The sequence below is a fragment of the Ictidomys tridecemlineatus genome, chromosome 13, assembly GCF_052094955.1.
Source record: "Ictidomys tridecemlineatus isolate mIctTri1 chromosome 13, mIctTri1.hap1, whole genome shotgun sequence".
In the NCBI taxonomy this organism is placed as follows: domain Eukaryota; kingdom Metazoa; phylum Chordata; class Mammalia; order Rodentia; family Sciuridae; genus Ictidomys; species Ictidomys tridecemlineatus.
In genome coordinates this window covers 2,244,424-2,257,985 of record NC_135489.1, presented here as the reverse complement: position 1 = coordinate 2,257,985, position 13,562 = coordinate 2,244,424, and the positions used below count along the sequence as shown (strand labels likewise).

The window sequence follows — 13,562 nt, the reverse complement described above, 5'->3', positions numbered from 1 at the left end:
GGTAAAAGCCCTCAGTCCTGTCGTGGACACTCGGCATGCTGACGAGTTGGTGCCTTGGATTGGCGTGGGTTCTGGAAGGCTTGGTGCCACTGCCTAAGTGCTGACGGACACCAGGACAGACCTGTTGCTGTCTCCTCCCGTCTTGTGTGTGAGAGGCCACCTGTTGTCTTCCCGCACAGCTGGACTCCTGGGCCAGGGCCTGACCCTGGGTTTCCTTTGGCAGTTGTGCTGTCAGCCTGTGCCGTCGATGCCCTTTTGCTTACCACGCTGAATCTCCTTGCACTTCTCTCCTTCCGTGGCTGGTGCTGGGTCGACATGTTCTTTTGATCCCTTAAAGTCCTCAGGCGTCCTCACTTGCATTGCCAGCCTCATAGGACCGTGTCATCCTGAGCTCAGCTGCCGGCCTTCTCCTCCCCGGGCCCCTGCTGCCAGCTCTGAGGACCGCCAGTTGGTCTTCACTGGCTCTCTGGGGTTGGCACTGGCCTGCTGTTCATGTTTCCATTGAGTTCTGAGTGTCAGTCGTGCATGCGCTGTGGTCTCCCCTCCCGTCATACGTTTTCCTGTTACGTTTCGCCGCGGCTTATTCTTACTTTACACTTCACTCGGGCTGCCCGGACATACACGTATGGCTGTATGTATTGCGTTTCACCTTGTTCTTTGCAGTGAGTTTCTAAACTGGGGCTCTGCTGCTTTATCAGCTTGGTCTCCCGTTTGGGGCTTCTGGTTTCCCTGCTGATGGCAGTTTGCTCTTGGTCTGTCCCTAAGTGACTGCATTTGTGAGCACTGCAGGCTTGAGCGGTTCCAAGCCGCCAGCTGGCCCTGTGTTGGGGTCAGTCCCAGCATCCTTGGGGTCAGCAGGCCCTCCCCAAGGCATGTCCTTCACATGCCGTTTTCTTCCATGATCTTGCCTGACTTTTCAGCAGGATTGTGGTGGGAAGGGCAGCACAGCTCAGGTGGACTGTCCTGAACGTTACAGGCACAGCCAGTTGTCATTGACTTGTTCTGTGGAAACCTGGGCTTTGGTGAGGTTTTGATCCGTCTTCCTGTGTTTGGGTAGACATGTGCCTGGAGGAAGAGGAGGAAAATTCTGACAGAAGCGCATCGAGAAAGTCCCGTCCTGAGGTCATCACCTTCACCGAGGAGGAGACGGCCCAGCTGGCCAAGATTCGGCCCCAGGAGAGTGCCACTGTGTCTGAGAAGGTCCTGGTGCAGTCGGCCGCAGAGAAAGACCGCATCAGCGAGATGAAGGACAAGCAGGCGGAGCTGGAGGCTGAGCCTAAGCATGCCAACTGTTGCAGCTACTGCCCTAAAAGCTTCAAGAAGCCCAGCGACCTGGTGAGGTGAGGCACCTTCAGCCTTGTGGGCGGCTCTCAGAGACTTGAAAATACCCTCTGGGATTCCTGTGGCACTCCTCACTGCAGCGAGGGAGGTTGGCTTCTGCACCGTTGCCCTGTGTGCAGGAGTTACAGTAGTGCTCCCTGCTGGAGTGGCAGGTTCCAGCCATGTTGACTCAGGAGTGACCTCATTCAGGATAGTAGCGGGAGGCCTGTTTCTCCATGGTTTGCTTGTGCATATTTCTGTGTGATTGTGGTCATAGCAGGAAATAAAAATATTTTTATATCGAGGAAGACAGAGTGCCAGGCTTTGAGGGTGTGCAGAAGAGCAGCGGATGCCCTCCTGCCTGGGGTTGCTGGTCTGTGTGAGGAGCACACCTCCAGCTAGAGACCAAGGAGCACTCAGGCCAACAGCCAGAGATGGGCAGTGGATGGATGCAAGAGAGAGAGCATGGCGGTGGTAAGGAGGCCAGAAAAGGCAGAGTGAAGTTAGGAGGAGCTAAGGACTGTGCACCTGGGGAGGTCTAAGTCTAGACACTCTCCCAGGTTCTGGAAGTTTCTGTCTGAAGCAGGGCTGCTTAGTTGTACCTCCTAGAGGAAAAACTAGACAGATAGGCATAGAGCAGCTTGGTAAGTCCAGGTGCTGAGTGTGCAGACTGCTCCAGAACATAGATGGAACATTTTCCACGTGCTCTGGACCGTCAGTGTGCTCTGCAGGGCTGTGGGGGCAAGGCGGGGAGGGGGCGTGGGTGTGGGTGGCACTGGGGACATGTGTACCCTGAGAGAAGGGGATGTGTGTTCAGCCAGAGTGACGACAACTGGGCAGGTGGAGAAAGCCCAGAGCTGGCTCGTGTGGGCAGAAGGGCCTTGTGTGGTGAGCTCCTCGGGCCTTGAGCTGCAGCTCAGGATGGGCGTCCAGGTGGTGTGCTCTGGGGTTGGGGGACACGGCAGTAGAAAGTCAAGCCATGGAGGGAGTAGCCAGGAGAGTCTCGGTTTTAGGACTGGGACTGCAGCCTGGCCAGCAGTGTGGGGGGCCGGGAAGCTAAGGAACTGGCTGGCAGGGTCAGTTCTGTCACCGTGGGAGTGGGCTGTGGGACCATGGATGAGACAGTTGACCTGGCATCTGTGTGTGGGTGTTGTTGAGATGGTGTCCACGTCTGCACCCCACTCAGAAGTCCCCAGGCCTGTGGGGAGGAGGTAGGTGGAAACAGCCTCCCTGGGACTGCGGGTCCATCATGAAGACCCACAGGACAGGAGCCAGTTCTGAGAATACGAGTGCGTGGTGGACGGGGGCAAACCTCCAGGCTCAGCCTCCCCTCCTGCGTCTGAGTCGGGGTCACTATGAGGCAAACCAGGCAGGAGGAGGGCTGTGCTGCTCCCCAGAGATGGCCGCTGTCCTGTCTCCTGTGCTTTCAGAAATGTGCCTGCACTTTGCCTTCAGCTCTGTGGTCTGCTCCCCGCTGGCCGCTTTCCGTGTCCCCATGGGTCTGAGGTGTCTTTCTGTCAGCCCCGATCTGCCCTCCTTCCCTGTAGTGTTGACCTAGTGTTCCGCTGCACAGCATCCTGGGCCCTGGCACCCCGTGCTGAAGGCCACGTGCTCCTGTAGGCCTGAGGACCTGTGTCCCCTGAGCGCCTGCTCCCTGCTGGTGTGGTGAGAGCGTGTCCCCCGGGCCCCAGGGCTACACTGCCTCCAGCAGGAGGGCAGGCTTTGGCTCTGGGTGTGGCCGCCACTTAGCCTGGGTCTTGGGCTTGCTTTATTCTTTTTTGGTACCAAGGATTGAACGCAGGGGCACTGACCACTGAGCATCATCCCATCCCTATTTTGTATTTCGTTTAGAGAGAGGGTCTCACTGAGTTGCTTAGTGCCTCGCCATTGCTGAGGCGGGCTTTAGACTCATGAGGCCTCCTGGGTCACAGGCGTGTGGCTCCGCGCCTGGCTGCTTGGTCATTTCTTGTGTGAAATTCACCTTGTCCACTTTTCTGTGCTGATATGGGCTGTCTTCTTGCTGATTGACAAGAGTTCATTGTTGTTTCTAAGAAATCAGCCTTGTTTCCATTTGTCTTGCAAATATTTTTATTGTTATTTACATTTTAATGGTATTTTTCACGTGTAGAGTGAACCTCAAAATTTTTATTTAGCAGGGCTGGGGTGGTGGCTCAGTGGTAGAGCACTTGCCTAGCATGGGTGAGGCACTGGGTTCAATTCTCAGCATCACATATAAATGAATGAATAAAATAAAGGTCCATCAAAATCTAAAAAAAAGAAAATATTCAAAAAAATTTGTTTGGTCAAACTTAATCAGAACATAGGAATATATGGTTTTTATTTATGTGGTTATAGATTTCAACTATGCGGCGTTTGTAGGTGTATGTCTATTTAAAAACAAAACTCCTGAACTGCAAGTGTCTTTGTCAGGCATGTTCGAATCCACACTGGAGAAAAGCCATACAAGTGTGAGGAGTGTGGCAAGAGCTTCACTGTGAAGTCCACTCTCGATTGCCACGTGAAGACCCACACAGGTAGGTCAGCCCTGGGCAAGGCCTTGCTGCACTCGGGTTTTATTCCCACGTGTTTCCCATACTTTGATACTTTCAGCATCATCGAGAGCTTAGAAATCAGGAACCATGAGAAAGTAGATAGAAAAGATTATTTTTTTCTAATCCTGACATAAATGATCTAAAAAAGAGGATTAGATCTCAGAATTGAAGTCACAGGTTGTCTGTATTTTTCATGTGATCTAAATGGCTGTTGAAAAGATGACCTCTGGGTCTCGTTTGGCTATCGGAGTTACCTGCAGCTTGTTGAGGCTTTTTTAAAACTGGGACTGTCAAGTCCTACCAAAGTGTCCAGGTCGCCATACTTTCTGTGTGAGGAGGGGACAGTTAATGTCCAGCTTGCCTGGCCTTTTTCTTAATTTTGTCTGGATTGAGGCCTGAAAGTCGGTGGTCCCCTCGCATCCCTAGCTGTGCCTGCCTGACTTCTGCACCGTGGGCCCTCCTCCTGCCCAGGGTGGGCTCCTGCTCCTCTGAGCTGCAGGTTCCTGCGTGTGCAGCAGGCACGAGGGTGGCACCTCCCTCCCAGGCAGTTGAAGAGCGTTGGCTGCGTGGGAAGTGCTGGATGGACCTTGGAGGTGCCTGCCCTTACTGTGACGCTCAGGGTTGTGACTGCCACACCCTAATGTGCTCTTCATGTTGGTTGTGAGCAGAATTGAACAGTGTGTGGCGTCCTGTGGTTCTTTTCTGATGGCGTCACATTTAGAGCTAAGTAGACACGTGAACTCGTGTGCAGTTTTCCTTTTGTGTCCTGGGGGTTGTGGTTTTCTTTTGTATCACTCTGTGAACTTGGGGGGGTGAGGAGAAATTGGTGCTGCCTGCCTTGGCACCCCAGGGCTGGTGCACTGTCTTCAGCATGGTGGGTGCTGGGAGGGGCTCAGGGTCCTCAGCACCTGCTTGGCGGACTTCCTGCAGCTCACGTGGACCGGAAGTAGAGCAGCGTCTCTGAAAATGCTTCCAGTGCACCTTTCTCCACGTGAAAGACCCCAAACAGTGTAAAATCTCGTCTTCCCATGGTCCTTGCCTGAACATCCTTGGTGAAGCCCGGGGCCTGGGCAGCAGAGGGAAAGAGGGGGCAGGAAGCTTTTCTGCCCAGGCTCCTCCAGGGCAGAGCCTCTGCTGTGACACTTTGCCCCTGTGGCCTTTGTTACATGGGTGATGATAAGAAGGGTAAGGAAGGAAAGAAGTGGGTCCATGATACCAGACACATGGCCCTGTGGACATTTCCCCATGTGTGGCATGACCCTATGCCAGCCACAATGGTTGTCCCTGTTTATGCTAAGATGCTAAAGCACCCTTTGTAAATCAAAGAGAAGCACATACAACAGCCTTGAGCTTCCAGTGGAGGCCGTGGCTCAAGGACTAATCCTGGGGGGGCGGGTGAGGAGCCTCGCAGTTCACACGGTGACAGCATGCCCCAAGGCTCTGCACCTGTCGGCCAGGTCTGCAGGGTCTGGGGAAGGTTCCCTGTGGAGCGCTTGGGTGGGCTGCCTTGCTGCTGAGCAGGGTCCCGGAGCCCCGCTGACACTCGGCTGGTTCTCTGTAGGCCAGAAGCTCTTCAGCTGCCATGTGTGCAGCAACGCCTTCTCCACCAAGGGGAGCCTGAAGGTGCACATGCGCCTGCACACGGGAGCCAAGCCCTTCAAGTGCCCTCACTGTGAGCTCCGTTTCCGCACCTCGGGGCGCAGGAAGACGCACATGCAGTTCCACTACAAACCAGACCCAAAGAAAGTCAGAAAGCCTGTGGCACGCAGCTCGCCAGAAGGCCTGCAGCCGGCAAGCCTGCTCAGCCCCTCCTCCACGGACCCCAGCGTGTTCATCATGAACAACTCTGTGCTGACAGGACAGTTTGATCAGAATCTGCAGAATCTGCAGGGACTGGTGGGCCAAGCTATTCTTCCTGCCGCCGTGTCAGGTAAGAGTCGAGCTGGGGAGCAGCCCAGTCCTGGCACACTGGGCGTCCCCTTGTGCCCGGGTGGGAGGACTGCCGTTTCTGCAGCAGGATGCCCTTCCTGGAGCCCCTCCCTCCGAGGCCAGAGGGATAGAGTTCACCTCCCCTTCCCCTGCTGTTACGTCGCTTCCCAGCGCCTCAGCCCTTTGGTTGCTTTCATTTTTAATGGGCTGAGCCTTGCTTCTCGCTGCTTGGCACCCTTTTAGATTCAGTGTGAGGGTTGGCTCAGGAGCACTCGTTGACATAGTTTCTGGTACAGTGGCGTTACCATGTTGCTGGGCCACGGTCCGTGGAAGGCGTCCAGGTCTGACCCACTGGGCTGTGAGTTCTTCCTGCCGCAGACATGCTGGCGCCTGCCAGCAATCCACGCTGGCCTGGCACTTCTTGGGCACTGCTGTTTCCGACCTGGTCTTACCTGAGGACTCTCTTTGAGCCAGTTTGGTATGTTCAAAATGGATAGTACTATTATTTATCTCACAGGATTTGTTCTTTGGTGATTAAATTAGGTCGTGTATGATATGGTGAAAATACAGGATTACTGTAGTGTGTTGCGACATATAAAACCTACCTATTTAGAAATCCCTATGTAAACATCAGCTTCTTCAGATTTGAAAATCATTTATGGTGTTTGACTGTCCCTTCCTTCTCTTCTTGGGCAGCTGGTGGTGACCTGACCGTGTCTTTGACAGACGGGAGCCTGGCCACCCTGGAAGGCATCCAGTTACAGCTGGCTGCCAACTTGGTTGGGCCAAATGTTCAGATTTCTGGAATCGATGCCTCTAGCATCAACAACATCACGTTGCAGGTGCGGTGACTGTGTGGTTCCTGTGCTTTCATGTTGTCTACATCACGGGACGGCACGAGATTTCCCTGATGGGCGTCTGTTACTTTTCAGATCGATCCCAGTGTTTTGCAGCAAACACTGCAGCAGGGCAACCTGCTCACCCAGCCACTCTCAGGAGAGCCCGGCAGCACCCCTCAGAACAGCTCCCTGCAGACTCCTGACAGCACCGTCCCAGCCAGCGTCGTCATTCAGCCCATCTCAGGCCTGTCCTTGCAGCCCACAGTGACATCTGCCAATCTGACCATCAGCCCACTGTCTGAGCAGGATTCTGTGCTGACCACCAGCAGCAGTGGTGAGAGTTGTGCTTGTGTCATGGTCATCTCCTTCCCTGGGCAAACCCACCGCGTGAGCCAGACATCCTGGGGATGGAGGGAACCTGTCTGTGTCCTCAGCCCTGCTTGCTCTGTGCGTCCATGGGCCACTCATTCTGGCTGTCACTGCTCAGGCCACATCAGGTTCCCTTGCAAGGCTGTGGCACATGAGCACGTATGTCGTATCTCTGTGGTGCTGTGGATCAGACCCAGGGCCTTGCAGGTGCTGGGGCACGGCTTATCTTAGAGGAACTAACTAGAGGTGATGGATAGGTCATTTTGAATCTTTGTCTTGTTGAAATAACAGTTTAATTACTTTTAATATATATGAGGATAAATGTGCAGGTTTAGATCTCAGCTGTGCTTTGCTTTTGTACTGATGAGCAGGGACCCAGGACCTCACTCAAGTGATGACTTCTCAAGGCCTCGTGTCCACATCCACGGGCCCGCACGAGATCACCCTGACCATCAACAACTCCAGTCTCAGCCAGGTCTTGGCCCAGGCAGCGGGTCCCACTGCCACGTCCTCCTCAGGGTCCCCACAGGAGATCACGCTGACTATCTCTGGTTAGTAAGTGGGTTTCCTCCTCCTCGCCCTGCAGCTCAGGTCCACGCTCATGTGGTTCCTCTCCCAGGACAGCTTGGCGTAGACCAGGGTTAGGTGTGAGGAACACGAGCCTGGGAGCTCCTGCCAGAAATCAGGACGTGGTTTCTCCTGTCACTTCCTGCACGCGGAGTCGACTGTGTGATGCACTGATTGGTCTTGAGAGAGCCTGTGATTTTGCAGTGTTGTGTTCAGTGAAGAGCAGAACAGATAGCTTTGTGATTCTTCTCATGCTCTGTAAACCGAAGGCAGTCACTGGGTGAATTGTGTCAACAAGGACATCTTGGAGACCCGTTGTGTTCACCTGCTCTTTGTCTTCAGAAGCCTACTCAGATTATATAGAAAGAATTAAAATATGGTAGAACATTGTAAAGCAGGTAAACAGGCCAAAAATGTCGTTGGGCAGTGTAGCTCACGTAGGTGTACAAGTTAGTCATAGCCCAGATCAGTTGGTGAGCAAGCACCCATCTCCGGGTGCGCGCCTGCCTGGGTCCTGGCATGGCCACAGTCCTCACAGTGTGCTCTGGCCTATGTTAGCGTCACGTGTGTCTGGCACGCTTCATCCCGAGGATTTTCAGCCCTGAGCCCTTCTTCATGTGAACTAGGAGTCACTTTTAACGTGACGATTTTTATAGCCCCGTCCACGTGCCAGGTGTTATTCTAGTAGCTTGTTGAATATTGATGCGTTTGTACTAGTTCACTTAATCTTCATAACTACCACATGAAGTTGTCCTTGGAAATAACAGAGCCATTTTACTGATAATAAAAATTCCTTCTGTGGAGATCTGGTGTGAGGGAGGGAAACACCCTGTTTCCCCTTAAGCAAGTAAAGGGGAGCACAGCAGACCAAGTTCCCGCCAACTCAGCCATGAGGCCACCCGGGGTGTTTTACTTTTATTTCAGTGAGATCTTTGCAGAAATTAGCAATGGGATTAAAAGAAAGGCTATGTTGTGAGAACAGAAACCTTTGTTTTCCAGTATGGTGTCTTTATTCCTTTGTTTGTTTTTATTCTGTGGCACCAGAGATTGAACTCGGGGGCACTCAACCACTGGGCCACATCCCCAGCCCTGTTGTGTATTTTATTTAGAGACAGGATCTCACTGAGTTGCTTAGTGCCTTGCTTTTGCTGAGGATGGCTTTGAACTCGTGCTCCTCCTGCCTCAGCCTCCTGAGCTGTGGGATGACAGGGTGTGCGCCACCACACCCAGCCTTATTCCTTTTTTTTTTAATGTGAGAATTTTAGATGCTCTTAACATTGACTTTTCCTGATGTATAGCTGACTTTTAATATTGGAACCGTAGGTGGTTATTTAAAGAAAGCTGTTTTGTTGATGAGATTGACTTTGAGGACCCCAGTATGGGTGGCGTTGAGCGAGGCCCCATCAGAAACACTCAATGAATGATTCTCACTTTCAGTTCAAAAGATGCCTTCTTGGCCGCTGTATTCCACGGCACTTCTTAATATAGGCAAGAATAGTCCTTTGCTTCCCCAGCCCAGCCCAGTTGTTAATAAAAGTGGCTCACCTTCCCCTGGAGCCTGCTCTGCAGATGGAGAGCAGATCCCAGCCTCTGTGGTCCTCCTGCTCTGAGCGCTCCAAGCTTTCAGCACAGGGAGGGCTCCACAGTGTGGGTCGTAGGGACTTCGTGTTTGCAGAAGGCAGATGCAGGCGAGAGCTGGCTTTGCTGTTGGCTGTGGCTCCAGGGCAGGCTCCTGGCCGACGCGACCGCACCTCACAGGTGTCGGCAGAGGGTTTTGTTGTTTTTCTCCATAATTGGGGTGTAGCTTTTTGAACTTTGGTTGCCATCTTGGGATGCTCATGGCACCCATTGAAGGATGAGTGGGAAGTTGAGGACGGAGCCTGGGTGCCACCTGTGCCCGCGTGCCACTTGTGCCTGTGCCTGCGTGCTTGCGCTCACCAGTAGCACTGTACCAGCCTCTGCGTGCTCTCGTAGGTCAGGCAATCCCTCTGAGACCATCTGCTTGCCAGGAGGAGCATGGCATCTGCTGTGTCCAAGAAAGGCCTGACATTACCGATTCTGTCCCAGACGGCTTCGTTCTCCTAGCACTGACTGTAAGGGAAAGCATCTAAAAGTTCTGTTACCTTTTGCTGGAGAAACTTAAGAAAGAGTCAGCTGATGTTGAAGGACTGCGTGAGGGTTCCTCTGCCTCCCGTGTTTCAGAGCAGGAGGCACTGAGGTGAGGGGCCTGAGCAGGGCAGCCGTGGGAGCCGGTTTCTCCTGCTGCGTGCGCTGTGGACCAGCTGCTGCTCAGTGGGTCCTGTCTGTGGCTTTCTTCAGTGGTCCCTCTTCCCGGGAGTCCTCACCTGAGTTTTCCCTCTACAGTGGCAGCAGTGACTGGGCTGTGGGTCTCATTTTCACTCTTCTTTTACTCACGTTTTTTAGTATTACAGTAAGCAGCAGAGCATCCTCACCTTAGATATATAGAAACTGAGAAGAACCTTCTCAAAAACTTGGGTTAAAGGCTCTGCCTTTCCTTTGTGAACCTCGGGACCAGCGCCCTTCCCGCCTGCCTTGCATTGACCTCTTTCTCTTGCCCACCTCGCAGAGCTCAATCCTACGAGTGGGAGCCTGCCTTCCACAACACCCATGTCACCATCGGCCATCTCCACGCAGAACCTGGTCATGTCTTCGTCAGGCGTGGGGGGCGATGCCAGCGTCACGCTGACCCTGGCCGACACTCAGGGCGTGCTGTCAGGAGGCCTGGACACGGTGACACTGAATATCACCTCTCAGGTGAGCATCCTGGGGGAGGTGGGTCCTTTTCAGAGGGTGACCGTGGAACTTCATGAACTTGCTCTTTCCCAAATGTATAATGTCTCTGAATGTTTTCTTTCAAAATTAAAATTTGGCCAAATAAAGTAATCATGTTAGACCCAAAATGGGGGGAAAATTCAGGCAACACAGGAAAGCATAAAAAATAAATTTAAAAAAGTCTTTAATCAATACCTAAGTGGAATTATGGTGCACATTTTCGTTTACTTGTCCTTCTAAATCTTCGTAGTCCCACATACGGATACATATTTTAAAAATTTTTACAGAAATAGGGTCTATAATGTACTGTGTGGTGTAAACTCGGATCGTAGATGTCTTCTCCTATAATTTTAATACTGCAAAACCTGATAAGAGGCCTTACAGCATTCACTTTTGCAGGCAAGCCTTACAGTATATCGTGCTGTTTACAGGGGTACGGGGCTTGGTAGGTCCTTGGTGCCCTGATCACTGAGGTTCCTGGCGCATGGTGGATCCAAGGCCTATGTGTTTTCACAGGATGCTGGAAAACTGCCTGGCAGCACCTAAATCGTTACAGTTATTTACTGTCATAAAAATATGACCTGAAACTCAATAGGTGGTCATGAAAATTAGCAGTTTGTGATGGTGATGGAGAGACAGGTGATAGGAGTCAGTCAAGACTTGAGCATTGGGGGTTTATGTCGGTCCTGGAATCTCATGTGCTCCTTGGGTTTGGTGGTTTTGTTCTTTTGTTTTAATGTGGTTCTGGGGTCACTCCACCACGAACCACCACCCAGCCCTCCTCAGGTTTAGCGAGGAGATGGAAGAAGAGCACCAAGAGGGGTCAGAAGTGAGGAATCTGTTTTGCGCAGTTGGAGGAAACTAGGGTCCCAGGGACTAAGGGGAAGCAACAACTAAACGTGTAATTATTATAAGTGTTTGTAAGTTTTGACAGTCTCAGATACTTATCATATATTAATATTTTTGTTTTTTTTTATAGTTCCTGAAAGAAAATGGTTTTAAAAGCAAAAGCACTCTTAAGTAATTTACTTAAATAATATTCTTATGTAGTTTTGTCCATCAGGCAAAGTTGAATCTGTAATAGCAAAACATTTGGAAAAAAATTTTTATAAATCCGTAGTTAATCCTAATTTAAAACATAGTTTTGTCATAGTTGAAAGACAGCGATGTGCAACATCCTTCAGTGTAGAGCAACCTTGTGGAGAAGCCCTAGAACGCTCCCGAGGCAAACGGGGAAGGGAGACTCTGGGCCACGGGCTTCAGAGGAGCAGAAAGGTGCGGCCAGACGTCTGCTCAGAGAGCGGAGGTGTTCAGTGCGTACTCTGAAGAGGTCACTTATTTCTGAAGAAAAGTGTGTTATACATGAATTCTTCTCAGTTTATATAACTCTGTTATTCCAGGCAGTTGTTGGGTGCAAAACATCTGAAGCTCAATTGCTCAGGCATGTAATTATGATTTTTTGAGTCCTAGTTGAGAGTGAGTTGGAAGTGGGGCAGTCCCGTGAAAGACCTGTGTGTGGAAAGGGGCCTTTCTCTCAGTGTAGTGCTGGCCTTGGCCACCCCTGCTGCCGGGAGCTCCCAGAACTTCCACCTCTCTCCACTGTCTTCTCCTCCACCTCACTCCTGGGGCCCTCTCGGGTGTTAACCCCTGTGATGTCTCTCTGGAGGCGGTATTTATTTAGGACCCTTGAGGGCAGTAAAGTCATATGCGCTGCTGAGAAGAATGTTTCTGATGAAGTTTTAGTACCTATAATTAGTGAACTAGATTGGCTCTCAGGGGCCTGGTGGTGATCTGGGAAATTTGCTGTCACGTCACGCATTGATCACTAGTGTCAACTCTTGGTCATTTCTCAGCTGGGCTCACCACTGGCATTCCTGGGTCTCGCTAGCCCCTAGTGGGTTCGGCGGCCTCCTCTGGCTCAGGTGCAGCAGCCAGGCTGTCCAGCACCGAGCCTCCCTGCAACTATTGTGGGCTTGCATGCGCCTGTGGGAAGTTCCTGTGCACGTGGGGAGCGCAGAGTCCTGTCGTTTCTCCCTAAGTAGAGACTAAGTATAGCAAAGAAATAAGTAGAGAGGGGCTGGGGATGTGGCTCAAGCGGTAGCGCGCTCGCCTAGCATGAGTGAGGCACTGAGTTCTATCCTCAGCATCACGTAAAAATAAATAAAGATAAAGGTATTGTGTCTGTTTATAACTAAAGATATATTTAAAAAAGAAATAAGTAGAGTGTCAGTAACGGTATCCACCAACAGGACTTTTGGGTGATACCATCTAAGTGGGTTCACGTGAGACATGTGGGTTCTCAAGTGTAGAATTTACCGGACTCTAGATTTTTTATTTGGGGCATTTGTGTTAAAAATAGTTACTATTTGCAATTAAAACACAAATAAGCAGCCAGTAAATGACATTGTGTTTCTTTGTAAAAGCTTCTGCTTTTAGGGGATTGTGGGCTCTCCAGCATTGTAGTAACTAGGAAGGAGGGCCTCTGTGCCCTTTCCTCCTCCTCCCCGCATGGTGGTATCTTGGAAAGACAGCAAAAATGCAGGCACGTGCTGCAGCCTGGAGTCATCACCACGGAGTGGGGCAGACAGTCCACTCCGGACCCCTCATGCTGCCCTTTTATAGCTACTCACCCTTCTTTATCCCTGACTACTGCTAATGTGTGTTTTATGTCTACAATTTTGTCATTCCAATCCAAAAGGAATTGTGACTTTTCCCCTGTGAATGCTGGGTGCCTCAGCTTCAGGCTGGGAGTATTTCAGTTTATGACCCAACAGTGATTCCGGTGTATACCAGAACTTCTGCCCAGCAGGTTTTCATTTTTTATCTTGCCTTTGATTAAAGAACCTGAATTAACAAGTCCAGTTTGACACCATTTTTCAAATACGATAGGCAGGTGGTAGCTGCAGTGAGCCACAAATGCCAAGAGAAGTGCCATTGCTGTGGGCGACGTGAGAGCAGCACCGCTCAGCGCGTGCCCCTGCAGGGCGGTAAACACAAGACGTAGTCCATGCCCAGGTACCAGCAGACTGACTGTGGAGATAGCCCAGATGCCCCCATCGGCTTTGTAAAGACACCTGTGGGAAAGGACCCCAGTCCATTTAGGAAGCTTCTCTTTCTGGAATCCCTGAAGAGCCTTTGCAGGAGTCGGTCTGTTCTGGTACCTGCCGTAGGCAGTGTCTTTCCTGTGAGAAGA

The 13,562-nt window shown here is 51.5% G+C and overlaps 1 protein-coding gene across 9 annotated transcripts in view; it reads left to right on the top strand.

Annotated features, from left to right (window-relative positions):
* Znf236 (zinc finger protein 236) overlaps positions 1 to 13,562 on the top strand; it is a 90,519-nt gene that overhangs the window by 56,136 nt on the left and 20,821 nt on the right. For all 9 annotated transcript variants that reach the window (XR_013429454.1, XR_013429455.1, XM_078029861.1 and 6 more), the window contains 7 exons: positions 1,058 to 1,340; positions 3,751 to 3,854; positions 5,434 to 5,802; positions 6,498 to 6,643; positions 6,734 to 6,974; positions 7,381 to 7,560; positions 10,164 to 10,351. Coding sequence is in view for 7 of the 9 variants with exons in the window: in XM_078029861.1 (XP_077885987.1) it covers positions 1,058 to 1,340; positions 3,751 to 3,854; positions 5,434 to 5,802; positions 6,498 to 6,643; positions 6,734 to 6,974; positions 7,381 to 7,560; positions 10,164 to 10,351 (1,511 nt within the window). In the remaining 2 variants the exon portion in view is untranslated. The remainder of the gene's footprint in view (positions 1 to 1,057; positions 1,341 to 3,750; positions 3,855 to 5,433; positions 5,803 to 6,497; positions 6,644 to 6,733; positions 6,975 to 7,380; positions 7,561 to 10,163; positions 10,352 to 13,562) is intronic.